This window comes from Acanthamoeba castellanii (assembly GCF_000313135.1).
Source record: "Acanthamoeba castellanii str. Neff unplaced genomic scaffold scf7180000084691, whole genome shotgun sequence".
In the NCBI taxonomy this organism is placed as follows: Eukaryota; Discosea; order Longamoebia; family Acanthamoebidae; genus Acanthamoeba; species Acanthamoeba castellanii.
In genome coordinates this window covers 20,656-45,981 of record NW_004457369.1, presented here as the reverse complement: position 1 = coordinate 45,981, position 25,326 = coordinate 20,656, and the positions used below count along the sequence as shown (strand labels likewise).

Here is a 25,326-nt window from a genome sequence, read left to right as displayed (position 1 = left end):
GCGACCTGCCCTCCCTCGCCCACGGCAGCTCCGACGTTGTGGCCAGCTGAACAAAGTGGTCATTGTCAAGCATTCCACAGGCTTACAACACACGGAATTTCGAGTGTTTGGCAGTTTTGGTTGAGGTTGCGCGACAAGGTGAGGAGGGAGAGACAGAACAACGTGGCGGCAGTCTGGATTCACGGGTTCTTCGCAATCTAGCTTATCAGCCTTAGAGAGATTGCAATCTCTTCCGTCGATTTGTGAGGTACCTCCTTCTACAAAATGAAAAAATCGGATGTCCCGGAACACTTGTACATCTTGACCAAGATGAGGGTCATAGACTTATGTCACAAATCGTGGCAACCTTCTCAAGCCACGGCCTGGTTTGCTACTTTTAATCACTTTAATCGTTTCGATAATTTAGGATTGCAGACGTTGATGGTGTTCTCCAGCCGCACCTTCCAGCACCTCAGCTGGGGTGTCGCCTTTTGTTTCATCTGCATATGGAGCACATACCTCACCTTTGGTACCTCCCTCTTCATCTCTGCCTTTTATTTTGCATTCATTTCTGATGTCTGATGGTTGCCACACGACCCGCACGCACACAGAAAACTATGCGGAGCACGAGCGACAGAAGGAAACGTACGAAGAACAGCTGATGGTGGCGAGGGAGCGACTGGAGGAAGTCAACAGAGAAGCCAACAAGCTGCGCAAGCAGCGTGATGTCACTCTCGAGGCGCACCTGCGCAAGATCCGGCAGCTGGAGATCCAGAAGAAGACTTTGCAGGTTTCACCCTCTCCACTCGGCGCGCGCGCGTGCCGTGGTGTGTCGTGTGTGTATTAACGCTGGGGTCTGTGAGTAGGAAGAGCTTGAGGTCATGGCTGCCGAGCCGGACACGCAGGAGGTAACAAGCGTAGCTTGCGAGGTTGAGCCACCAGCACACAACCCTCAAAGCTCCGCACGACAAGCCACGACCTCTCGATCACGTGAGCGCTCGCCCTCTCCATTTGTGCGCTGTTCTCCCAGGTTGCTGATGCTTGTGCGTCATGACACAGGAGCTGAGCACAGTCTGGACATGAAGAAGCTGGCCCAGCACGACAACATCACCAAGTTTCACATCATCTCCCACACTCATTGGGATAGGTAACACCCCCCTTGCATCGTGTTCCTTCCCCTCTTTCTCTAAACGCGCCATTCTCTTTGCTTTGTTTCTCTTTGGTGTGTCGTCATCACGCGGGGCAGAGAGTGGTACCTCCCCTTCGAGCAGTTTCGTGGCCGTCTGGTGAAGCTGTTGGATGACGTGCTCGACCAAATGGACACCGACCCCACGTTCCAGCACTTTCATCTCGATGGCCAAATGGTATGCGTCTCACCTCTCTACATTGCCTTAATAATGTGATGGTATCAATGTGAAATGAAATTGATATAATGCAAAATATTTCTCTGTGTGATCTGAACAGATTCCAGCCGACGACTATATGGAGATCAGACCGTACATGAAGGAGAGGATCCATCTGGCCAACTTGCAGAACAAGATCGCCCTGGGACCCTGGTAGGGAGCACCTCTTGCGCGCGCGGCTGTAATTTGATTTGTTCTTTTTATCAAGATGACGTGGCGTGACACTCGTGCTCGTGCTCGCGCTCGTGCTCGGGGTGGTTGACAGGTTTGTGCAACCCGACGAGTTCCTGGTAACTGGCGAAGGGCTCGTCAGGAACCTCATGCTGGGCATTCGCAAGGCCGAGGCGCTGGGCGGCTCCTCGCTCGTGGGCTACATTCCCGACTCGTTCGGGCACATCGCACAACTGGTGATCCCCTTCCCACTCTTAAGTGATTCAAGCTCGCGCATCAAAGTGTCTAACGTTCGCTCACTCGCTTCTCTCTGTGACAGCCGCAAATGCTGCTGGGTTTCGATATCGAATCGGCAGTGTCCGGACGTGGTCCAGGCCCCAAGCAGCCCAGCGAGGTACCGCGTGTGTGTGTCGTGCGTGTCGTGCTTGCGCGTACCATGAGAACAACACCTCACGCGCTCATTCGTCGTGGCGAAGCTGTGGTGGCAATCCCCCGATGGCTCTCGAGTCTTGTTCATCCACCTTCGTCGGTGGTATTGTAACGGCCTCGACATGCCTCGCAAGGTCAATACGTACGGCCTCTCAGTCTCGAGCCTTGAAGCCCGCTGCTCCTTACGTATTTCGGTGTCGTGTGTGTGTCATTGTGAACCTGAACTGCTTCTCGGCTTGTCTGCCTGACTACAGAACGGCGTACGTACCGTTCCTTTCGAATAGCCCGACAATTTGCTCACGGGTGTGCGTGCTGCGTGTGTTCAGTCTCATACCGTGGTACTCCAAGAAGTACAAGGAACTCGTTAGCGCCGGTACCAGAACGTCGCACCTGCTACTCATGAACGGCTGCGATCACACAGCACCCGATGCGCAGTAACATCTCTCCGCTCTCCCACCCACCCCAGCTTCGTGTGCTCCTGCTGATCCACGTCATTATCCGTGTTTAGTGTCGGCCAGCAGATCGTCGAATCGAACAAGCTGTTCGCGGAGCACAAGCTGCCAATGGTGGCCGTGCACTCCAATCTCGATGACTACGTGTCGCTCGTGCACTCCGAAGTTCAACGGTACGCACTCATGGATTTTTAATCTCACCCAAAAACGCCATCCGTTTGCGCTTGTGTGTGTAATTGGGGTCATGTTTTCGGTACCGGTAGGAGGGGCATCAAGCTGGACAGATGGCCCGGCGAGATGCGAGTGGCCGTGGACCACCTGGCCAACACGCTCTCCACCAAGATCACCCAGAAAGTGGTACGCACCGTGTGCGTTGATCGCTGTTTACGACGACGAGGCCGCTGCTGCTACTGCTCGGCCAATGCAAACTTGCTTGTCCTCACTTCACTCCCGTTGTTGGTCGTGTCTGCCACCATCAGATGAACTGGCGCGTTTCGACACTCTTTGAGAAGTGGATGGAGCCGCTGGAGGCCCTCGCCTGGAAGATCCAAGGCAGGCGATACGACTCCGATCGCGTTTGGTACACTCGCTCACCCAACGCCACGCTTTGATTCGAATCAGATTGATTGACCGATTCATCCGCCTCTCGCCGACGCATGTGCGGTGGTGCGTGCGTGCGTATGCGTGCGCAGGTATGCGTGGAAGGTGCTGATGGAAAACCATCCACACGACTCAATCTGCGGCTGCTCGGTATCCGATGTGCATCGCGAGGTACTATTATCTATGATTCTTATTCGTCTTATTATAGCGATTTCGCTCATGCGCCGTAAACACGGCATTTTTGAATCTTGAATCAGGTCGACACGCGGTTCGCCAAGGCACGACAGGTGGGCGAACAGCTGGTGAGCACCGCCTTTGCCTCGTTCTTCCGCCACTTTGTGGACCCCCTTGGTGCGCCTTCGTTCCCCTCCTCCTCTCCTTCCACCTCGTCAGCTGAAGCTTCTTCGTCGCGCTGCTCCAGAGGACTCTTTCCGCCGAATCTTCGTGTTCAACCCCTCCAACTTCCCACGGGAACGCGAAATCATCTATGCTCGGGTACGACATGCACCACCGCACACGCGGCACACAGCGAAAACTTCACGTTTTTTGTTTTTGATTTTTTTGTTTGTTTGTTTGTGTGTTTTGTCTTTTTGCTGACACGACGCGATCGACAACAAAAAAGGTGGAGGGGAAACTCGAGAGGGGGCTCAAGCTCCAGTGCACCGATGCGGCGGGCCAGCCCGTTCTCGTGCAAATGCTGGAAGTGGTCATGAAGCAATGGACCTACGAATTGCCCGATGGCGGTACCGCTCCCTCCTGTCACGCCCTCCCGAGTGGCCAACTTCAACAACAGTTGTTCTGCCTTCAGGTGCTGATATCTGGTGTGTGTGCCGTGTGTGTGCCGTGTGTGTGTGTGTGTGTCGTTTCAAACCAGGTTTCCGCAAGTCCGTCAATAGAGCGCTTTACAATGTGGCGGTGGAAGTGAGCGTGCCCGCTCACGGCTACGGCGTGTACACTTTCCGCTGGGTTCCCGTCGGCGCAATGACAAGCGCCAACCCCGTGCTCGAGCGCCTGATCGAGGAGGCCAAGGCCAACGAGGACAAGCAGCCGAAGGAGAAGGAGCGCAAGGCCGACTACCATGGCGAGGGCGATGATGATGAAGAAGAACTGGAAAAATCGCCAGAGCCCGAGGAAGCTAGGTACGCGCTCTTTCAAAGTCTTGCGTACATGCAGCCATGCGTGTGTCGTGTGTGTCGTGTGTGTCGTGTGTGTCATGTGTCGGTGTCGTGCGTGTCGTGTGCCTTGGTTGCTTAGCGCGTGTTTTGATCCAACAGAGAGGACCGCGCCGGTGGCCGGCGCAAGCGAAGTCTGCTGTCGATGGAAGAGGAGACGAGCGAGGCGGCCACGTCGCCAGTGGCGCCGCAGCGGAAGCAGAAGATTAAGGGGAGCAAGCAGGCCTCGCCCGCCTCGCCCGCGAAAGCCGAGAGCAGCGCCGCCGCGCAGCCCACCAAGGGCGTGGAGCAGCGCTTCAGGGAAGCCGTGAACAAACCCGAAACCGCTGCGAGCCAGTCCCGCGCCCCCGCGACGACGCCGGGCAGCTCTGCTGCCAGCGCCGCCTGGTCCGTCGTCCAACAGCGGGCCGCCGCCGGCACTGAACAACCGTCGCCCGAGCCCGAGCCCGTCTTGCCGCCGGTCATGGAGAACGAGCACCTCCTCGTCAACGTGCTCCCCAACGGCCGGCTGAGCATCCAGCACAAGGACAGTACGTCGCCCCCTCCTTTCCCCCTTTCCCCCTAGGGCCTCGCCCCGTACATTAGTCTCGACCAACCCCACCTCGGCACCCCAGGCGGCATGGTCTTCCAGCACCTGAACAAGCTCGAGGACGGACCCGACATTGGCGATGAATACGTCTACAAGCGGGTACGCAGCCACACAGGCCTTACAAGAGAACGCCCATTGGGCCTTTTTTATTATTTGTTTTTATTTTATTTTTTTTGTTATTATTGTTATTTTTTATATAATATAAAACTGTTGTTTGCTGACGTGTCCGGCAATAGAGAGGCAATTCGGGTCTCATGTTCGCCAGTGAGGAGAACACCCAGATCGTTCGGGTCCGACACTTTGCCACGCACTCCGTCATTCAGGTAACTCAAGCCCCCCCCTCACACCCGCCCGTAAATACCACCCACTTTCCCGCCCGCTCACACTCACCCGCGCCACTTTCTGTCCCGTTCGTTTGTGTGTCGTGCACGAGCAGACCAAGACGGACTTCGGCCCGACTCTGGAGGTGAAGACGTTCTTCCTCTTGACCAAGGGTACACACACCTCCCTTGCCCCTCGGTGTTCGCTTTACCACCCGCGGCAGCGGCCGCTTACGCTTCAGTTGGTATGTAGGAGCGCGGCGAGTCGATGTGCGCGTGGAGGTCAACAACCAAAAGGGCTCCCATCGCCTGCGCGTTCTGTTCCAGCCGCCCTTCTTCGTCAAGGAGATCTACGCCGACAGCCAGTTCGAGGTCATCAAGCGTCCAGTCTCGGCCAAGTATTTCCCGCAGCAGAAGTATATGATGGTACGCACACGCACACGCACACGCACACGCACACGCACACGCACACGCACACGCACACGCACACGCACCACCGCACACGCACACGTGTATGTGTGCACATGGCCTTTTTTAATCGCACGCACATGTGCAACTCGCGTGTCATGTAGGTGTATGACGACGTGCAGCGACGAGGCCTGGCCATCGCCAACAAGGGCCTCCCGGAGTACAACGTGGAGCAAAGTAACACCACATCATCATCGGCTCAAGGTTTGATGCGATCCGCGACTCCAGAATCATGACTCACACTCCCTTCCCCCTCCCCGCAGGCAACCTGTGCCTTACGCTGTTACGCGCCGTAGACAAGTTGGGCGATTGGGGCAAGTTCAGCACCCCGACCGCACAAGAGCTCGGTACTTTAATTGTTATTGTTGTTATTATTAATGATGCGTCGTGCGTGTTGCGTGTTGCGTGTTATGCTGCAGAGCTGACAGGCAACAACCTGTCATGACAGGTGTGCTATCACTGGAGTACTCGATTATACCGTTCGTCAACCCCATCAACATCGATCTGTTCCCCTTCGCAGTCCCCGACGCCGAGGTACGTACCATACTCGCTCGCCGTTTCATAGTGTGCCAACCGACCCACAACCAAACCAAACCGACGCCGAAGTACGTACCATACTCGCGCCGTTTCATAGTGTGCCAACCGACCCACAACCAAACCAAACCAAACCAAACCAAACCAAACCAACCAATGCTCCGTACGTGCGTGATGCAGGCGCGCAAGTTCAACGAGCGGATCGTGCCGATCAACGTGAAGGACTACGCCGGCTATTTTCCGGAGGCGCTCGTGGACACGAGCTTCTCGGATCTGGTGGGCCTCACCTCCGAGCCCTCCCTCCGCTTCATCGATGGCCTCAAGATGCCCACCACCCCCGATGGCCTGCGGTACTGCTCCTAACTTCATGTGTCGTGTGTGTGTGCCGTGTGTGTCGTGTGTCGTGTGTCGTGTGCGACACTCACGACGAACCCGCTTGTAGGCATCTGCCGCAGGACCGAGTGGGTCAGCTGATGCCGGGTTCGCTGATCGAGGTGCGACCGCGACATCTGGTGGTCTCGACGCTGAAGAAGGCGGAGGACAGGGAGAGCCTCATCCTGCGCTTCTACAGCCCGTTCGAGACCACCGACACCGCGCACGTCTACGTGTCATCGGCGATACGGTTCGCCAAGGTATACCGATGCGAACTCAGCGAACAGCGACGCGGCGAGGGGCCACTCGACGTAGAAGACCTCGAGGACGGCGCCCGGCTCATCAAGCTGGTCGTCGGCCCCAAGAAGATCGTCACCCTCGAGCTCGAGTAGTAGCCCCCCTTTTTGTTTGCCTTATTTAATATACATATTTATATAAAAATGTAATAATTATTATCATTTATCTTTACGCGACGGGCGGCGGTGGGGTGGTGGGTGACCGCGCGGGGCTCTGGGCCAGCGCGGTGCGGGCGAAGGGAGTGTCGCACAGGGCCTTGCTTGGAATGCGCCATTGGGTCTGGTCCAGCCAGCACGACGAAAAGCCCGGGTTTTGAGTTGACCAGGCCGCCTCGGCCAGGCGGGTGAACGCTTGATCGACTGGGCGCGTGGGTGTGGCGTAATCAAAAGGCATAAGGCCTCAATCACACAGAGACAACGATGACGACGATGGTACCTTGTAGGGCATCGTGACCATCAACTTCCATCCAGGCCAGGGCTCCAATCTCTCGCGCTGCCGCTCGGGCCTGGGCTTCCGAGACAGCACTGGCTGGTGGCTGGCCCGCACCATGATGGTGGCGCACTCCAACTGTCCGGTTGGACAATAATGAATGATGCAACGTTGTGATGACAACGACGAGTACGATCAAAAAGGAAGTGGTACCAAGGATGGGGGCAACCAGGGCAGGAGGGCAGCAGACGTGTTTGGCAATCAGCCGGGCGTACATGGCCTGGGCGCCTTTGAGCGTCTCCGCGTTGGCCGCGTCGTACACGAACATCACCCCCTGCATCGTTCGATAGTACGAATCGGCGAGCTTCCAGAAACACTCCCGGCCTCCAACTTCCTACGGCGCAGCAGCGGAAACACAAAGGTCAACCGACCACTGTGGGATTGGAGGTGCTTAGGTGATGAGGGAGGTACCCAGAGCCAGAGCTTCACGGTGTTGCCGTGGATTGTGAGCATCTTGCGGGCAACGTCAATCCCGATGGTCGGCACGTAACCGTCAATGGCCTGGCCAGCAGTGTAGCGCTGGATCAGGCATGTCTTGCCCACTCCTGCACAGGTCCCACCGACACAGGTTCAAATCCTCGGATCGATGTGGTACACGTGTGCGTGTGCGTGTGCGTGTGCGTGTGCGTGTGCGTGTGCGTGTGCGTGTGCGTGTGCGTGTGCGCGTTTCATGCTGCGTGCCCGAACCTGCTTCCCCTATGAGGATGACTTTCACCACCTCCGGCTGAGTGCCCTTGCTCGCTTGTGCCCGGAGATGTTGAACTGCGCAAAGGGGGTCAGGCGAGACATGCGTGCGTCACAAGAGTCCAGGCCTATGTGGTACCTCGGCTCTGGGCGTGGAGCTTGAGCCGAGGCCGAAGCCACGCCATGTACGCCGTCTTCCACCTGACCGTTGCTTCCTCTTCCTCTTCGTTTTTCGTGTCAAGCGCTGCGGTCTCGGGCGAGCTGCAGAAATGGCGCCACAACGTGTCCGCGCAGCTGATCTCGTTCAGCTTCTGCTCCATGCGTACCACAATCATCAGTTTAAGAGATTGAGAGGGCAGAGGGCAGCCAACAACGAACGTACTGTGCAAACCTGCGCAACGGCGCACAGATCGAACGGCTCCAGGAACGAGAGGATGTGCACCACCACGTCCAAGGGCACCTCCATCAGCGGGCTCTCCGCAAACGTGGCCCGAGCGATCATGTCCCCTATGTGCTCGTGATCATTCCGCCGAGCAACCTGCACGAAGAGAGAGGGTTGGTACGCTTGCAGCTCAAGGCTCAACTTGAGCGGCTCAGTGCACCTCGGCGGCAGTGCCCTGGTCGCCCTCGAGTTTGGTGTCCACACCGGGCTGCTCCAGGAGGAGCGCCACGACGTCCGATCGCCCGGAACGCGCGGCCCAGTGCAGGCCCGTCTCCCCTTGCTCGTCCCTTAGTAGCGGCAGCGGCAGCGCGGCAATGGGGTCGGACCTGCCCCGACCGCTGCGGCGGGCTTGGGCCTGGGCGGCCAACAGGTACTCCACCGCGGGCCAGTTGCCTCGTGAGCACGCGATGTGGAACGGGGTCGCCCCGTACTTGTCGCCCGCGAAGGGCTTGGCGCCGGCGCTGATCAGCAGCTGCCAAGTGCGCAGGTCAGGAGAGAGCGGCGACGGCTCGAGCCGAAGCCAAGACCGCACGGAGTCACTCAACCAGCCGACGACGGCGCTGTGGCGGCCCGGCGGAGAGGCCATGGTGCGCGGCCGCGGCTCGAAGGGGCCTCTCTGCGACTCAGCCAGCGCGTGCAGTTCCGTGCGCCCGTGGGCGTCGAGACGCGATCGTGCGCCGTAGTCGTCTACAAGCAGCCGCACTGCGGAGTCGTTGCGGCACTTGACCGCCACCAACAGCGGCCACAACCTCACCACCCCACCATCATCAGTGTCTTCGACCTCTGCCGACGAGGCCTGAGCAAACTGGTCCCTGCCCAGCCCTGCAACAGATCACCATTAGTTCTGTTCTCGGAAGTAGGAGGGGGGGGGATTGGCACCTTGAGTAGTGCGGCCTTCGTCTTGAGAGGTCTTGGTTAAAGGCACAAAGAATGGAATTCGAGGAACGCAGGGTTATTTCCCGTAGAGGGAAGGGGGAGAGCGATCAGAGGCCGTGCTGCTGGAGGAACTGCGGCAGGTGGACCACCTCCTCGGTCTGGGCTGCGGTGCGCAGGGCGTCGACGATGATCTGGTTGTGGAGGGTGATGTCGACCCATCGCTGCTGCAGCTCGCCCGAGCGCACGATCGCGTTGAACGCATTCACCAGCTCCACCTCCTGATGTGGACCACACATCGCAGTGGTGAGTAGGTGGTGGCTGGTGATAATGGCGGTGGTTGGTGGGTGGTGGTGGACGGGACGCACCGCGAGACAGGGCTCGACTTCGACGTCGGACTTCTCCCACGGCCGCTTGGCGGAGGTGACGCTGAAGCGGGATCGCTCGTCGTAGTTCTTGTTGTCGGGGGAGGAGTGCCACGGCGAGACCAGGTCCTCGCAGCGGAGCGAGCCCTCGGTGCCGTTGACCTCGAGCCACTGCCGCCAGCCGCAATGGTTGAAGGAGCAGTCGAACGAAGCGGTGCTGCCACCCGGGTAGAACAGGACCGCGGTGAAGTCCACGATCACGCCGCTCTGTGCGTCGAATTCAACGCAATTCAATTCACTGTGCAGATGAGATAGAAAGAGACGTGGCTCGAGCGAACGTACGTCGTTGAGCTTGGTCGAGGCCCAGACCCGTTCGGGGAGGGTGGTCTCGCCGTAGACCATCTGCAGCGCGCGCACATTGTACCACCCGAGATCGCCCAGCGCACCCAGAGGCTCAAGCTCCTGCCGAAAGCCACACACGCCAGTGAGCGTGTGACGTAGCTCGTGAGACCGAGTTCGACAGTCGTCGAGTGACATACCACATTCATGCGGATGTTGTCGGTAGGCACGTTGTCGATGGAGAGGCACGTGATCACTCGGTTGATCTTGCCCAGCTTGGCAATGTGCTCCCTGGAAGAATGCACACAACAACCACCACAACCACATTCCATGTTGGTTGCGCGAATGTTCAGATATCACAACACACAACACCATCAAGTGCGCGAGTGTGTGCGTACTTCATGGCCTCCGTGCGGCGGTGGTGGGTCCACATCACGCCGTCCATCAGCTGAACGTTGTTCTCCTGCGAGCATTACAGGAACACCACCCAACCACAGCCAATCATGCCCGGGGTTAATCGTGACTTGCCGCACAGTTCGCTGCACCAGGTGTGTCGGTGGCTCGTACCTTGCAGGCGGCGATCATCCTCTTGACTTGCGCCACATCGCAACCCAGCGGCTTTTCGCACCTGATGTGTTGAGCACACCGCCAACGGTTGTTGTTAGTGTGCAGTGAGCAATTCTTGCAACCATTTAATACCTCCGCAGCCCGCAATTGCGGGCGGGTGACGGCGAGAGTGGTGTGGGGCCTCGACGTACAGCACGTGCTTCTTGTGCTGGGCGGCGGCGATGGTGAGGGACTCGTGGAGGTGGGTCGGCGTGGGGATGTAGACGGCGTCAACGTCGGGGTCACGCAACAGCTCCTCGTAGCTGCCGTAGGCCTTGGCGATCCCCTGCTCCTTGCCCCATTCTGTCGCGCGGCACCACCAAATCAAAGTGAGTCGATCGGGTGAGTCTCCGGAGCTACAAGATGGAAAGATCAGCCTACCCTGGGCGCGTTCGAGGGAGCGGCTGGCGACGGCAACGATGGACGACCCCTCGGCCTTCTTGACCGTCTGGACGAACACTTTGGCGATTTGGGCAGTACCCAACACGCCCCACCTCACTTCTTGCGCCATCTTTTGGGGTTTGCTTCGTCGTTTAAGAAAAAGAAAAGTGGAGAGAAAAAAAATTCACGTACGGCACGTGCGCCGAGCCCACCGCCCGCAACAGCGCACAGGACCCCAAAACATGAAGCACCGCGCGGACGACGGGGAAGTGTACGAATTTCCTGCTCGGACTACTCCGGCAGCCGAACGAACGAATAGCGCACTTTCTTTCGGTTTCGCCACAGAGCCTGGCCCAATTGGGCACACGAAGAGGCAACGTCTCGCCGGCACACAGCCTGCCAGCGTTACCTACCCAAGAACGAAAGCGAAGAGCACAAGAGCGAAAGCGAAAGCGAAGCGCGACAGAACGAAACCGATGGCCACAACAACCATGCCCACACAGCGGGTGGTGCAGCTATGGACGCCCGACCCGGCTCTAAACGCCACCAACGTGCGTCGACGACCCCTCACCCCGTGCTCCCACCTCCTCGAGCTGCAGAGGCGATCAGCTGAAGAGGACCACGGCTCCACCGTCACTCGGTTTCGCAAACCGGTTCCTCCGCCCAGCCACCACAACACCAAGGCCCACGTCGAAGTGGCGTCCCTGCTCGACATCTGCGCCCAGGCCATACTCCTCCACCAACACCGCCAGCGCACCACCAGAAAATCGTCGCCGACAGCACATCATAATGCGCCATCATCGGGTCGTCATCATCACTGGGCCCAGCAGAAGCAGGAGGCCTCCCTCTCGGTCGTGGCGACGACGGGTCAATTTGATATGGATCTGCTGCCGCGGGAACTGCGCGCGTACCTGAGCGAGCACTGGCTGTGCGTTGTGTGCCAGCGCCCAACACGAGGCCAGCTGAAGAGCCACACCCACAATTCCCACCATGACAAGGGCCGACCGGGTGCCAACTACCCCGGCTGGTGTCCTGCCTGCGTCCAGCGTGCGTCCAGCTTGCCCCGCGGTCACTGTGGTGCTTGGGTGATGTGGGTGGGCCGAACTAAAGCAAATGCTTGTGTGGTGGTGGTGTTCCGCTGAACAGGGCTGTGCTATTGCCAGGCCGACGGATGTCAGGCGTGTAACTCTACGTGGCTGTGCTTGACCTGCGGCAAGGTCTGCTGCAGCACTTCTTCTCACGGTACGATCGAATTCTCATTTTTCTCGTTATAGTCATCATCGCTGGCGCTTACATTGCTTCTCTGATGATCATCATCAGAGCATTCATTCGACCACTCGATGATGGAATCGCACATGCTTGCTTGGAAAGGTACAAACCGCGTCACTGGCACTTGTGGGTTCCTCTGTCTGACGCTCTCCTTCACCCGATCGGGTGGCCCATGTCTGTACAGTCGGGCCAAGACCCTTTCAGCAAGCCGCAGCTTACGACGCAGGCGACCCCGGTATCTGGTGCTTCGCCTGCTCGCGGTATGTCGGCGAGGCCAAGCTGCACCTCCACCTTCAGACGCTGGGCCTCACGGAGCCCTCCGCTGCCGCCGCCGCTGACTGCGATGTCAGCGAGAGATAAGTGTTTCAAAAACAAACCTTACTTTTTTGATTTAGTTGTGGTTCATGTTGTTTTATCTCTGTTTCCAACAGAATTCGTGGGTTCTGCAGCAAGGGTTGATGTGGTGTCAGTTCGAAACAGCAGTTGACTCCGAAGCCAATGAGGTTTCTTACATTTAGCTCCAAGCCAATCACCACGCACTGGACATAGCCGGTCCGCGGAACGCACCGCGGTAAGGAGTGACGGAGGTGAACTGGCCAGTGGCGGCCGCTCCGGCCCTCCCTGGCGAAAGCGAACGCCCACGAGGAGAAACTCTCAGAGGCTGACCGTGTCCGGGGAACTCCTCGCCCGAGTCCGGATCTCCTCATGACATCGACCTGACGTGCCTCCAGCCCGCTGGGTATAAAATGGACCGGGCCAGGCCCCTAAGCTCTTCATCTTCATCCTCCACGTAAAGCAAAGCGAAGCCACACTTTCGCTACTTCTTCTACTTCTTCTTCTTCTTCCCTTCGTTCAGGCTTCGATCCATCGATCGAAGACAACGAAAACACACAAAAAACTCACAAACTTCAAAAAGAACAACACGATGAGGATCAACATCGTCTTCTTCTTCGCCGTCGTGGTGCTGGCCGTGGCCTCGCTGGCCCAGGGCGTGAGCATCGAGGAGCGCGAGCTCCAGGGCCGGTTCAACGGGTGGATGCGCCAGCACGCCCGCAGCTACGACTCGGACGAGTTCCTCGAGCGCTACAACATCTGGCGCGAGAACATGGCCTTCGTGGAGGAGTTCAACCGCGCCGGCGACAAGTCGTTCACCGTCGCCATGAACCAGTACGGCGACCTCGCGCCCGAGGAGTTCTCCCGCCTCTACAAGGGCCACATGCTGCCCAAGGACGAGGAGGAGCAGATGCGCAAGCGGCTCGACGAGCAGGACCCGGCGGAGGAGGAGCCCGTGACGGTGGGCGCGACGGTCCCGGCGAGCTGGGACTGGCGGTCGGTCGGAGCGGTGACCGGGATCGAGAACCAGGGCTCCTGCGCCTCGTGCTGGGCCTTTGCCTCGGCCTACGCTCTCGAGGGCGCACGCAAGATCGCCAACAGCACGCTCGTCTCCCTCTCCAAGCAGCAGCTCGGTACCAATCTCTTCTCTACCCCGACAGCAACACACGACATGACACACGCACACGCACACGACACACGCACACGCACACGACACACGCACACGCACACGACACACACACGACGCACACACACAGAGAGAGAGAGAGTTGCTGATCAACTTTTGATGTGAACGAATGCAGTGGATTGCTCGGGATCTGGAGGCAACCTGGGCTGCTATGGCGGCAACGTGGGCCTGACCTACACCTGGATGCGCAGGAACAACGCCAAGCTCATGACGGAGGCCAACTACCCCTACACGGGCGTCCAGGCCGCGTGCCGCTACACGTCGGCCAGCCCGGCCGTCGTGGGCGTCAAGAACTACGCGTCGGTCAAGGCCGGCAGCGAGTCCGACCTGCTGGCCAACGCCGCGGTGGGTCCGGTGACGGTGGCCATCGACTCGTCCAAGCGCTCGTTCATCTACTACAGCGGCGGCTACTACTACGACCAGACCTGCTCGTCGAGCTACCTCGATCACGCCGTGACGGTGGTCGGCTGGGGCACCGACGCGACCAACGGCGACTACTGGCTGGTCAAGAACTCGTGGGGCGCCGCGTGGGGCGAGGCCGGCTACGTGAAGATGGCGCGCAACAGGAGCAACAACTGCGGCATCGCCTCGCTCGCTGTGCGCCCGTGCCTGGACGCCACCTGCACCACGACCCCCAACACCCCGAGCGCCTAGACAGCCATAGCCATATGCTCCATTTGCTCAGTCTGCGCAGTACTGCCCGACGAAGCCCCTGCTTGTAGATAGTCCTCCCCTCTCTCTTTCTCCCAAGACAACAAAGACGTAATGTAAACTCCTTTTTTGGGCCTTTTCCTTATTTAGCAACAGAATAACATGCATTCTCTGATTTTATGTTTATATTTATCTTAATATTTATTGATCTTTTAAGAAGAAGGAAGGCGCAAGTTTTGATGCAAGGCGCGACGCTTGGTGAGGACTTTCACCGTCAGAGGCGACAGGTCCTCACCATTCACTGACGTCTAGAGATGGAAGATCTGATGAAAATTGGAGATTAATTTGGTTTATTGAATGTTCAGCTGGAGGAGGCGGTGACGAGGGCAGAGCAAGGGGTGGTGCTGGGAGCAGCTGGGCACTCACCAGACGGAAGCGGCCGGCTGGCGGAAGCCCTCACCGCGCTGGCGAACCTGTGCGCCCAACAGGCCACCACGCTGCGTCGGCAGCTACCCGGTTCTTACCCGCCCACGAATATTGGGGGGGGGTAGCAGCGGACTGACCCGTGATCCGTGACTACTCAGACCAACCCACACACAGCCCCGACGAGGAGCGCACGATAGACCAGATCAACGCTCTCCACCTCGAGGTCCATTCACGCCTTCTGTGTTGTGCGTGTCGTGTGTCGTGTATGTTGTGTGTGTGTGTGTTGTGTGTCGTGTCGTGTGTTGCGCGGCTTTGCTTACATGTTTCCTGACCGCGCAGGCAAGTGAGCTGTATGCACGAGCTATGCGAACCGATTCGTCAGTGGCGCGAGCCACGTCGATCACGTCATGCGTGTGGCAGGCTCCGCCGTCGCCTTCCCTCTCCTTCCGCACCCTCCACACGTGCGTGCCCTTCATTTTTTATGTTTTATTTATTATTGATTTTATTTATTATTGATTTTTCTGCAGAGACACGAACGAGGTGGGAGAAAAGGAAGAGTACCCAAGCGACGATGAAGAAGGCGATGAAGATGAAGACGAGGACGAAGACGAGGACGAGGAGATGAGCGATGAGGTGCAGGAGCGACACATGTTCGACCTCGCCCGACGCCAGGTACCCCTCTTGCCTCTTTCCCCCGCCCAATCCGGTCTGATCGCCTCGCTAGCCTCAGCCTCACTCTCTACGTTTCTCTCGCGCAGTACGAGGAGCACCTGCGCACGTCGGCCGACCCGCGAATAGTCATGCGCTACGCGCGAATGCTGGTCCACAGGTACACGCGCACTTGTTCGCCGCAGGTGGTGATGTGGAGCACCTGTGCGGAAGCGACTGACGGCTCACGACGGGGACGACAGACTGGAGGAGAAGGCGCGGGTGTACACGGAGGAGGAGCAGGCGGGGTTCCTCGCCCGGGCGGCCGAGCTGCTGGCTCAGGTGGTACGCCAGGGCCAGGAGGACACCGGCGGCGGCGGCAGCAGCGGCGGGGAATTGGCCAACGATGCGGCAGCCTACATACAACGCGTGGAGAGTCTCGCCAAGAACAAACGCACGCGTCATGCCCCTTGAACCTGTGTGTCGTGTCGTGCCGCGTGTGCGTGCGGTGGCCTCCAGATGTGAATAGAATCAATAACGAAGTGATGCAAGTGCACGCCGAGGTGTTTCTCAGCTTTTGGTTGTCACCCCGATCTTGACGTGATGCGCTTAACATATCTTTGTATTACAACGCGTAGGTAAGTAGTGGTTTGAAGTCAATCAGCGCTCGGCCTTCTTTCCCTCGCACTCCTCGAATTCGTCCATGAAGTAGTACTGGCGGGTGTCGGTCATGCTCGTGATCGTGTTGAACTTGTTGTGCCCCTTCCGCGTTTTCTTGCTCGACCCCTCGGCGGGACCCTTCCGTCGCTGCCTCCGGCCTCCGTTCCCGCTACCGCCGCTGTCGCCCTTGCTCAGAGCCGACTTGAGGCTCATGAACTCCAGCTCGAGCCGATAGGACGACAGCGGAATGCTGATGCTCCTCTTCCGCCTCGGCTTCCTCAAGCCCTGCGTCCACTCCTCGCCCTCATCAGCCTCATCGGCCTCGACATCGACCTCCTCGGGGTGCGGCTGTTGCTGTAGTTGTAGCTGGAGGTGGCGCAGGGCGGCTTCGTGGGCGGTGGCGGCGGCTTCGGCCTCCTCCTCGATCGAGCGGCGGCGGATGAAGCTGCTGCGCCGCTTGGTCGGGTCCCTCGGTCGGCGCGGGCTCAGGTTGAAGAAGTTGACCAGGTTGCGACCTGGCCCGCCCTTGGTCCCCTTGGCGCTCTGCCCGGCGGCGGCTCCCTCGGCCTCTCGCGGGGTCGCCTCGGGCGTGGCCACCGACGGTGGCCCGGTCCTGGGCGTGGGGCACGAACTGGTCTTCCCCTGGCTGCTTTTGTTCCGCTTCTGGCGCCGCTTGGCGCTGCCGCCGCTTTCCTCTTTATCGTCGCCGTTGCTGGCGTCATCGAGCGAGAGTCCCTCGATACGAGGCACCACCACCTTCTTGCCGCAGTCGGTCTCGGCCTTGCTCTTCACCTTCTTGGTCGGCTTCGTCTTCTCTCGTTTCTCTTTCTTCGGCTTCGTCTTCTCTTTCTTTTCCTCCTCATCCTCCGCTTCGTTCTTGCTCGGCGTAGTGGTCGTCGTGGTCGTGGTCGTCTCGGCCCGCTGGCGGTGCTGCTGTTGGGCATCGATGACTTGCTGGGCGGCGCTGATGCGGCTCCCGGCCCGGGTGGGGAACGTGGGCAGCGAGCAGTAGTACTTCTGGAGTAGGTACTCGGCCCCGCGCTCGTATGACGACTCAGTGCCACCGCGCGCTCGCGTACGGTGGTCCTCCTCCTCGGCGTCCTGCTCCTCGAGCTCCATCACCACCTCCTCGCTGCTGCTCTGTCGGCCGTTGCTGTCGATGACCCAGCTAAGCTCGTTGCTTGACACGAGGTGCTCCACCTCGTCCGATGATATGCCGTCGCGTTCCTCCCCCCTCTTGTTCGTCTTCTTGTCGCTTTCGTTCTTCTTCGCTGTTTTAACTCCTATTACTGCCGATGGGGCGTGTTCGGAGTCATCCGGCTCGGCCTGGCGCACGACCTGCAGCGGCCGCGGCGGGGTCCAGTCGCACCGGCCCTCGGTCCGTACATTGTCGTCCTTCACCCAGAGCGGGTCCTCCCAGTCGTCGCTCAGCTCGCCGTCGCTGTCGCTCGACGATGACGACGTCGATGACGACGAGCCATAGTAGATGTTGCTGCTATTCCTAATAGCAACTCCAACTCCGTCGCACTCGTCTTCGCCATCGTCGCCCTCGACCGCGTCGCTGTCAAAGTCCTCCGCCGTGAACACCATCACGCCCGAGTTGTCGAGGCCCTCGCGGTGGCCGCCGCCCACCCGCGGCCATCGGCGCCAGTCGCGGTCGCTCAGGGCCATGAGGTGGTGCAGGCCCACCCCGTTGAGTGGCGTGTTGACGGCCCTGTGCCGCCACCGCTTCATGCGGGTGAGCTCGCGCTTGGCCGCCACCTGCGCGCGGATTTCGTCTGGGTGTGTCGTCGGGGCGTCGAGCGTAGGCGTGGGCATAGAGGAGGCGAGCATCGTCGCTGCCGCCATAGTTCTTCGGAGAGGTTGCTCGAGCTTGTTGTGGTGCTCTCGCTTGGAGAAATGGAGAAGGTGGCGACTCGCTTGTGGTTGTGGAGTTGATGGTGAGGATGATGATAGGGCGATGGCGCTGTACGACGAGTAGAGTGAGTGTGTGTGAATGGGCTGTCTGGCAGGTCAATCAGAGTGACAACACAGAACCCAACAAGCTTGACCCGAGCTGGCAAGACGAAGCACGGCAGTGTGTTATCATAAGGGATTCAATGCGGCAGGATTTGGTGGAAAACAGCACCACCGGAATCTCGTTCATATCTTGTCTGCATTTCAACTATGTCGCCCATTATATCGCCACAAATATTCTAAATTGCTGCACTCTATTCGTGCTCTCATTGGACAGGGCCTCTTGACAAAAGAGAATGAAATCTCGTCGTTTTTCGCCGTTTCAGCCAGCGTGCGCCGTCGCGCAAGCCACCAGTGTGGCGTGTAACGCACCCTTAGTTCTTGAGGTATCTGTCGCAGAAGCGACATCGGAGATGAACTGTGTGCCCCAAGGTGCATATTAACATTTCTCTGCAATCTCACAGTTGTGACTAAATAAATAATGTTACTGGTGTGTGTTGCCTGTTCACCGCTCGCTGGAGAAGAGGAGCTTGAGGTTGCGCCAGCTGGGCTTGGCGCTGCCTTCGCTCTTGTTGCCGTTGTCTCTCGTGGTCTCGTGCGGGCGCTCGTCCTCCTCCTTGCGCTCGGCCGCCTCGCGTTCGCGCCGTCGCCGGTCGCGCTGGGCCTTGAGCTGCTGCTGGTGCAGGAGGAGCTGCTGGTGCGGCCGCGGCCGGTTGTCGAGATCGACGAACGTGTTGGCCGCGCCGCCGCCGTAGATGTCATCGTCATCGTCCAGTCTGCCCGATTCGCCCTCGTCGTCGCTCAGGCTTCGCGCTTGACGCAGAGGCTGCTCGATAAGGTTGAGGTTCGGCCGTGGGGCGCCCAGCGAAGAGCTGCGCTGGCGGCCCTGCACGACGCCGGCGGCGGCCGGGCTGTCCTGCGGCAGTGCAGATGATGAAGACGATGATGAGGGTGTCGCCAGCGCCGCAGGTTGGGCGTTGCTGCCGTTGCGGTTGCGGCGAGGAGTGATGAAGGAGTAGGCGCGCCAGCGACTCTTGCGCTCGGACTTCTCCTGGTCGCGCTCGCGGGCGAGCTGGCTCAGATCCTTGCGCTCCTCGAACGCCAGCACGAACGAACTGATCGTGTTCGAGCGATCGCGTGAGCCACTGCCACCGTCGCCACCGACGGCTTCGTCGCCGTCCGCGCGGCGCGCCTTGCCGCGCGATCGTCGCGAGGGGAAGGCAAACGGTTCGCTGCAGCGTCGCGGCTTGCTCGCCCGCTTCCACAACTCCTCCATCTCCCTTTCCATCGCGCGCTCGGCCTCCGACTCCTTCTCCTCCTTTCTGGGCGTGGACGATTTCTTCGTCTTGGCCTCCAGCGTGGCGGCAGCGTCGGTCTGGGCCTGGCCCTCCCCGTCGGCCCTGCGCCCGCGGCCGTCCCTGCCCTGCAGCTCCGGCGAGGATTCGGGCGTCGACGCACCACCGCCATCGCCCGATCCGTCGTTGTCGCCGTCGCCGTCGTAGCTGCGCTCTCTGCGCATGCACAGGAGAATATCTCCGCTCTTGCACAGCTTGGCGCGCAACCGCAGCAGCCGGCCCTCGTCGTTTCGCTTGGCCGAGACTGCTCGCCGCTTCCTCCTCGGCCGCTTGCCATTGCTGGCTTCGTTCTTCTTCTCCTTCCCACCTTCGCGCTCGTTATCGTCTTCGCTCGCGATCGTCACGTTCTTCGTCTCCTCTACCCCGGTGCCCTTCGCCTTGACGATCTTGTATCTGTCGCTTTCGCTCTCGCTCTCGTCGTCGCTTTCTCTTTCGCTCTTTTCCTTCCCCTTCTTAGTGGTGAGGCTCGTTAGCGAGGCCAGCGAGTGCGGATAGTACGCACACAGCAAGTCGAAGGCTCCCTTCTCCTCCGCTGCATCCTCTCCCACCGCCTCTGGCTCCGCTTCTTCGCTTTCTTCCTCTTCCACGCTCTCCGCCTTCGCCTTCTCCTTCTCCCCGCCCGCGACTCGATCCCGTCGAGCAACGCTGTCGCGATCCTTCCCAGCCACGGCGCACGGCGCCTTCCGCTGTTTTCCGCTGGGCTCCTCCTTCCGTACGATCCCGCCGCTCACCTTGCGCAGCCGTCGTTCGTCGATCACCCACGACACCTCCTCGTCCCTGCAACCCCACGTGAATCAGCCGCACGCACACGCACACGCACGCACGTCACCGCACACGCACACGCACACAAGCAGGGTAGGAGCGTACCAGGGACCAGAGGCGGCAAGCGGGGCGATACGACCCGCACGGAGAGACTCGTAGCCGAACCGGCCGCGCGGGCCTCGGGCGCTGCCGGCAGCGGTGAGCGTGGCGGAAGCCGACTGCGCGAAGGTCCCATAGCGCGAGTACGACGAAGAAGACGAGGAGATGTAGGAAGGAGATGGAGATGCGCAGGATGAAGAGGAGGAAGATGAAAAGTCGCTCGTCAACGCCCTTCGCTCTTCGGCGGCCTTGTCGATTCGGATTCGCGTTTTCTTCGTCGTTTTCGTTCTTTCCTTCTTCGCTTTCGATCTTTTCTTGTCTTCGTCCTCGTCATCCTTCTCGGGGGCGCTCTTCGACAGCCCACCACCAGGTCCCCCTGCGGCCGTCGCGGGGGCGGTGCTCGATTTCGAGTTGAGCCGTCGGCTCGAGGTGCGCGCCCACGTCTGCCGCATAACCTTGCCCCACGTAGGTCGTGACCTCGTGGATGAAGATGCCGAAGATGAAGACAACGTGGAGGAGATGTCTACCTTCTCGTTGCCCGCTACACCCACCGCTGGCGCGTCATCCTCCATCTTGTGTGGCTTGGTGTAAGACCTCCAAGCTTTTCGAACTTGTGGTCGCTCAGCTGGCCGAGTCACTAAGTGACCTTGGCCGTTCCTGCGGCTTCGTAGATTTTTCTTGTCGTACACCCGCTTCGAGTTAATCTTGGTGGTCCCTTGCTGCTGCGCTGAACTGGCGCCACGAGCACCTTAGTTCGCGTGAATCCTTTGCTTGCTCTTGAGGGAGAAGGGAAGCCCAGACACAGCCACCGAACGGAGACGTCTCCGGCAGTGTGCAGGAGCACGATATTTCCACGTTGTACACACAGCACCATTTTGCAGATACCCGCGAGATACAAGGTCGGGGCCAGGTCAAGCCGCGACCAGGTGGAGCACAGTTCATACCCCACCGTTCGACAAGCACACCCGGGCGAGACTTGTGGTGGTTGTGCGTCTCGTCGTCAGCCCTAAGTCCGACCGGCCACACCTCAGCTTTTCGGTTCACCTCCGCTAACCAAGAAAATGCCGCAAAGACCATTTTCAGTGCCGGACAGAAAGGCGATAGTCACCGGCCCGGTCTCAACCACTTCTTCACTTTTGCTCTGATTGATGGAGGTCGAGGCACTGCCGGACGAGGTCCTGTTCCACATCTTCTCCCTCCTCACCCCCACCTGCCTGAGGTCCGCGTCCCTGGTCTCGCACCAGTGGCACCAGGTACGTTCCCCTCCCCCCCCCTCTTCCGGTACTTTGTGGTGCTGATGTGAAGTGCGAGTAGGTGGCGAAGGACAACTGGGTGTGGAAGAGCATGTGCGAGAAGGCGAAGCTGACGATGAACTCGGCCAACCGCCGCAAGTTTGAGAATGACTGGCGGGCATGGTACCAAGCCGTGGTAAGTGTGGATCTCCTCCGCCTACTCTCTCACACACACTGGGTCGCATGCTCATTGTGTTGGTGGTGTTGGGCGTGTGCAGCAAGAGGGCAGCTTTGACATCCTCGAGACGGACGCCGACTCAAGTGGTATAGAGGTCTAGTAATGTTATTTGTATGTATCAACAGCTTTCCTTTGACATGGACCGCGCACCCCGACTACTGGACGATGCGGTCCTTCTCCTCGATGGGCACGTCGTTGATGGAGGCCTGGCGAGTGTGCATGAGGCCACGCTCGTCGAAGGTCCAATGCTCCAGGCCATAGGCGCGCCACCATCGGCCGTTGTCATCGCGGTACTCGTAGTTGAACTCGACCGCGATCCTGTCTCCGGCGAAACAGAACAGCTCCTTGCGCAGGCGATAGTCGTGCTCCTTGGCCCACTTCTCCTCCAGGAAAGCCCTGATGGCGGCGCGACCCTGCAGGAACCGATCCCGATTGCGCCAGACCGAGTCCTCCGTGTACGCCAGGGCCACCTGCAATATTTTATTTATTTTATTTAGCTAATTATAAGATAAATACCAATAAAATGGTGATGGATACCTTGCTGGGGTCCTTGGTGTTCCATAGGTTCTCGGCCGCTTGCACCTTGGCACGGGCGGTCTGCTCGGTGAAGGGCGGCACAAGCGGCTGTGCGGGGCCGCTCGCCAGCCGTCTCCAGCCCACGTGCGCCGCCGTTGTGGCCTGCCTCGGGGCCGACACCACCGCACCACCCAGCCGCGTCTGCGCACCACTCAACAACCTGCCACTGCTTCTACGCATCGCACAATGTCCGTTTGTCCTTGTCTGGCTCTTGTGGCTCTTGCCCGCAGCTTGCTTGTGACCAAATGGTCGCCCGCCGCTGCCTTTTTGTTCGCCACAACAAAAGCCCTTTAGGAAAGCTGGGATGGGTGTCGCCGACATCTCACCATCATCATGATCGGGAAGGTCCGAGAGTGGCGGGCGCCTCCTGCTACAGAAAGGGGTTTGTTTATGTGAAGAAGGTCAAGGCACGGGTCCGTCCCAAGGTGTAAACATCGCTGGTGGGGGTGGTTGTGGATGCACCCACGTCCCATTGACTCGCACGACCTCCTTCATCTTCGGTGCGCGGAAGGACGATGCTGAAGCTGAGGCGGAAGATGAGGACGTCGAGCTCACGTAGAAGTGCCCGCGCCTGTGCGCGTCCTTGGCCATCCGCCTGTCGGCCAGCGTAGTGCGAATATGGGCTTTGATTCCCGTTGGCACGTCCTTGAAATCGTACAGCTTCATGTTGTCCAGCACGACCTGCAACGTTGTCGCCCCCACCTGGTCACTACGTGCAAGGAAGAGGAGAGAAAGAGGAGAGGGGGGGGGAGCGTACGTTCATGCATCCAGCGAAGAGGGACAAAATCTGCACATGATCGTGGGTGGCTGCAAGTGCTTGAGATTGAACCCTCGAGGGTGGATCGCCTGCCTCATCTGTGGGCGCTTGGTACATAAACAAACGAAATTGTATTTATTTATTTATTTATTTTTGTTTCCCGCACACATGAATATTTTTCTTATTTTTCACTACAAATTTAATCTTTGGCCTGGGGCTTGTGAGCCGACTCAATGAAGATCTTCACGTGGGAGGGTGGCAGAGCCTGAAGCGTGCGGCGGATGGCAGCCTTGCCTTCGTCGTCGGTCACCCCCTTCTTGGCGGCCATGGCCTCCACGCCCCGCTCGATCAGCTCCTCCGTTGACAACCCATCCAGGCTCTCTGCTTGCGGCGCCGACATGTCCTTGTGATGCTTACGATGCTTACGTTGTGGTTGCTTGTGCTGGTGTGGGCGGTTGTCGGTTGTTGTGTCGTTGAGTCGCGAGGAGTCGCGTTTTGTTGTTCGCCGACTTGACCTCTCGGCCTTCACCGCAAGGCACTCGTGGAATGCTGCGCCAAGCCAAGCGCACCAGCACCTCGCCCGTTTGGTCCGTGGTGCGGCCTCGTCGGTGCCAGCTGCAGTTACACACGCCAGCGAGCATAATGCAGACGACGACCACCACAGCGGCCAGCTCTTCCTCATCGTCCGATGCCACTGCCCCGACATCTGGCTCGGCTTTCTTCTTCCGCCACGACGTGCAGCACGGGGGGCGGGCGTATGGGCTGCACCCACCCCGCACCATCTACCCGCTCGTCAAGACGGCCCACCTCGATTTCGGTGTGGAGGAGGTGGAGGTCGGGAGTGAGATTCCGTGGCACCACCATGACGACAAGGAGGAGGTAATCTTCGTGTGGCGCGGCCAAGGTCAAGCGTACATCGAGACAGACCAGGGTACAGAGCACAAACGATTAATCTCTTGTGATTGAGATTAAATTTTCGGATCGCACAGTGGCGGAAGGCGTGGCGACGGCTGGCGTGGAATCGAGCGACCTGCAAGCGGGAGTGACCATGTATGTGCCACCACGGCATCGACACCGCCTTGTCAACACTGGCGCAGAACCGCTTTGGGTAACAACACCCTTCACCCCTGCCTGCTGCTGTGCGTTGTGGCATGCCAGCTGAGTCGCCCGTACCATGCCAACAGATCACATGGACCTTTGCGCCACCGGGTGATGGGTTCGAAGCTGCCCTCATCAAGCAGAAGCAGAGCCAGCCACAGGCCTGATGATGTTGAACAATGCACGAACGTATAAAAGAGTCCCATAACAAAGGGCGCGCGGCCAAAGCCCAAAACGCGAAGCGACGCAGGGCCGAGGCCGTGTGGAATGGTGGGCGAAAGTCGCCACAGCGGAGCGGTGGGGGCCTCACGGCTGCTGCCGCTTGCCGAGTGCAGCCCCTCACGGTGGGGAAGGCTGTGGTGGCGAGTAGGTCCGCGAGATCGTTACTGTGGGAGGGCAGCACCTTCGTGTGCATCCTCCACGCAGCTGGTTTTCCGTTCCTAGAGCAACGCGCCGGCGCTGCACGAGGCCTAGTGCCTTCTTCTCGCTGGCCACAACCTCCTTTCTCCTTAAAAAAAAACTAATACGCAGGAATGCAGGCGACAATGATCTCAAAGAATTGCAATTACACCACAGTGTGGGTGGAACTGTTCAAAACTGTGCGTGTGCGACATTGGGCCACTGGGGAGTTCCCATCAGTTGCAACCTTGATAGCTCTTATCCAAACGTGGTTGTTTTGCTGGTCAGGTTTGCATGTGGAGAGGTCCGGAATCCACGTGATCTCACCACTCCAACATGGCAAGCATGGCCAGGGCCGCATTCGAACTCTCGCTGCGCGTCGCACAGCATCTCTGGCTGGGCCGTGGCCTCAGAAAAAAAAGAAGAGAAGGTCGCGAAATAGCGAGGAAAAGAACGAAAGCGAAGAGGCGGAAATCTCGCCGAAGCTGGCTTACTGGGCAGCGCAGTGGGCTGAGATCACGTCAGTGTGGTGAAGGGGAAGACAGAAGGGACGGAAAAGTCGCCCAAACTCGTGAGGGAAGGGCCGAGAAGCGAAGGCTCGCGGCGGCAAAGTGGACGAGGGAGTACCATCAAGGCCCCAGGCAAAGGCCCTTTACACTCATTTGCGAATTAGAATTCTTATCAACCACCACACAGCAAGGCAGCCAGAGGCAGAG

The 25,326-nt window shown here is 59.1% G+C and overlaps 13 protein-coding genes and 1 pseudogene across 13 annotated transcripts; 8 read left to right on the top strand and 6 right to left on the bottom strand.

Moving 5' to 3' along the window:
* Positions 1-420: 420 nt before the first annotated feature.
* On the top strand, positions 421-2,094 carry ACA1_125170 (glycosyl hydrolase; the record flags this gene model as incomplete). Its single annotated transcript, XM_004336639.1, has 7 exons — positions 421-508; positions 591-806; positions 1,039-1,126; positions 1,226-1,343; positions 1,444-1,535; positions 1,648-1,789; positions 1,873-2,094. The coding sequence occupies 7 exons, from the start codon at positions 421-423 to the stop codon at positions 2,092-2,094; spliced, it is 966 nt and encodes a 321-aa protein (XP_004336687.1).
* An 819-nt stretch (positions 2,095-2,913) lies between these two features.
* Positions 2,914-4,771, top strand: ACA1_125160 (uncharacterized protein; the record flags this gene model as incomplete). The annotated part of the gene is made up of 7 exons (XM_004336638.1): positions 2,914-3,014; positions 3,127-3,205; positions 3,292-3,385; positions 3,456-3,529; positions 3,657-3,777; positions 3,909-4,173; positions 4,309-4,771. The coding sequence occupies 7 exons, from the start codon at positions 2,914-2,916 to the stop codon at positions 4,769-4,771; spliced, it is 1,197 nt and encodes a 398-aa protein (XP_004336686.1).
* Positions 4,772-5,049: 278 nt separating this feature from the next.
* Positions 5,050-6,881, top strand: ACA1_125150 (Alphamannosidase; the record flags this gene model as incomplete). The annotated part of the gene is made up of 8 exons (XM_004336637.1): positions 5,050-5,118; positions 5,232-5,289; positions 5,369-5,541; positions 5,688-5,760; positions 5,847-5,930; positions 6,032-6,117; positions 6,298-6,467; positions 6,560-6,881. 8 exons carry the CDS (start codon positions 5,050-5,052, stop codon positions 6,879-6,881), a joined length of 1,035 nt encoding a protein of 344 aa, XP_004336685.1.
* A 73-nt stretch (positions 6,882-6,954) lies between these two features.
* On the bottom strand, positions 6,955-8,987 carry ACA1_125140 (annotated as a pseudogene).
* Positions 8,988-9,384: 397 nt separating this feature from the next.
* Positions 9,385-11,095, bottom strand: ACA1_125130 (oxidoreductase family, NADbinding Rossmann fold domain containing protein; the record flags this gene model as incomplete). Its single annotated transcript, XM_004336636.1, has 9 exons — positions 9,385-9,555; positions 9,643-9,729; positions 9,763-9,906; positions 9,982-10,101; positions 10,179-10,269; positions 10,377-10,441; positions 10,546-10,606; positions 10,737-10,887; positions 10,966-11,095. The coding sequence occupies 9 exons, from the start codon at positions 11,093-11,095 to the stop codon at positions 9,385-9,387; spliced, it is 1,020 nt and encodes a 339-aa protein (XP_004336684.1).
* Positions 11,096-11,456: 361 nt separating this feature from the next.
* Positions 11,457-12,594, top strand: ACA1_125120 (uncharacterized protein; the record flags this gene model as incomplete). The annotated part of the gene is made up of 4 exons (XM_004336635.1): positions 11,457-12,012; positions 12,112-12,207; positions 12,286-12,336; positions 12,419-12,594. 4 exons carry the CDS (start codon positions 11,457-11,459, stop codon positions 12,592-12,594), a joined length of 879 nt encoding a protein of 292 aa, XP_004336683.1.
* Positions 12,595-13,159: 565 nt separating this feature from the next.
* Positions 13,160-14,407, top strand: ACA1_125110 (cysteine proteinase; the record flags this gene model as incomplete). The annotated part of the gene is made up of 3 exons (XM_004336634.1): positions 13,160-13,700; positions 13,869-14,268; positions 14,320-14,407. The coding sequence occupies 3 exons, from the start codon at positions 13,160-13,162 to the stop codon at positions 14,405-14,407; spliced, it is 1,029 nt and encodes a 342-aa protein (XP_004336682.1).
* A 236-nt stretch (positions 14,408-14,643) lies between these two features.
* ACA1_125100 (uncharacterized protein) lies at positions 14,644-15,952 on the top strand (the record flags this gene model as incomplete). The annotated part of the gene is made up of 7 exons (XM_004336633.1): positions 14,644-14,691; positions 14,770-14,920; positions 14,989-15,053; positions 15,170-15,291; positions 15,358-15,502; positions 15,589-15,659; positions 15,742-15,952. The coding sequence occupies 7 exons, from the start codon at positions 14,644-14,646 to the stop codon at positions 15,950-15,952; spliced, it is 813 nt and encodes a 270-aa protein (XP_004336681.1).
* Positions 15,953-16,138: 186 nt separating this feature from the next.
* Positions 16,139-17,971, bottom strand: ACA1_125090 (uncharacterized protein; the record flags this gene model as incomplete). The annotated part of the gene is made up of 1 exon (XM_004336632.1): positions 16,139-17,971. The coding sequence occupies one exon, from the start codon at positions 17,969-17,971 to the stop codon at positions 16,139-16,141; it is 1,833 nt and encodes a 610-aa protein (XP_004336680.1).
* Positions 17,972-18,599: 628 nt separating this feature from the next.
* Positions 18,600-20,882, bottom strand: ACA1_125080 (uncharacterized protein; the record flags this gene model as incomplete). The annotated part of the gene is made up of 2 exons (XM_004336631.1): positions 18,600-20,226; positions 20,296-20,882. 2 exons carry the CDS (start codon positions 20,880-20,882, stop codon positions 18,600-18,602), a joined length of 2,214 nt encoding a protein of 737 aa, XP_004336679.1.
* Positions 20,883-21,458: 576 nt separating this feature from the next.
* ACA1_125070 (Fbox domain containing protein) lies at positions 21,459-21,880 on the top strand (the record flags this gene model as incomplete). Its single annotated transcript, XM_004336630.1, has 3 exons — positions 21,459-21,563; positions 21,625-21,738; positions 21,821-21,880. The coding sequence occupies 3 exons, from the start codon at positions 21,459-21,461 to the stop codon at positions 21,878-21,880; spliced, it is 279 nt and encodes a 92-aa protein (XP_004336678.1).
* A 55-nt stretch (positions 21,881-21,935) lies between these two features.
* ACA1_125060 (response regulator receiver domain containing protein) lies at positions 21,936-23,022 on the bottom strand (the record flags this gene model as incomplete). Its single annotated transcript, XM_004336629.1, has 4 exons — positions 21,936-22,250; positions 22,318-22,497; positions 22,542-22,619; positions 22,819-23,022. 4 exons carry the CDS (start codon positions 23,020-23,022, stop codon positions 21,936-21,938), a joined length of 777 nt encoding a protein of 258 aa, XP_004336677.1.
* A 290-nt stretch (positions 23,023-23,312) lies between these two features.
* ACA1_125050 (uncharacterized protein) lies at positions 23,313-23,513 on the bottom strand (the record flags this gene model as incomplete). The annotated part of the gene is made up of 1 exon (XM_004336628.1): positions 23,313-23,513. The coding sequence occupies one exon, from the start codon at positions 23,511-23,513 to the stop codon at positions 23,313-23,315; it is 201 nt and encodes a 66-aa protein (XP_004336676.1).
* Positions 23,514-23,755: 242 nt separating this feature from the next.
* Positions 23,756-24,378, top strand: ACA1_125040 (uncharacterized protein; the record flags this gene model as incomplete). The annotated part of the gene is made up of 3 exons (XM_004336627.1): positions 23,756-24,044; positions 24,103-24,167; positions 24,298-24,378. 3 exons carry the CDS (start codon positions 23,756-23,758, stop codon positions 24,376-24,378), a joined length of 435 nt encoding a protein of 144 aa, XP_004336675.1.
* Positions 24,379-25,326: the final 948 nt, after the last annotated feature.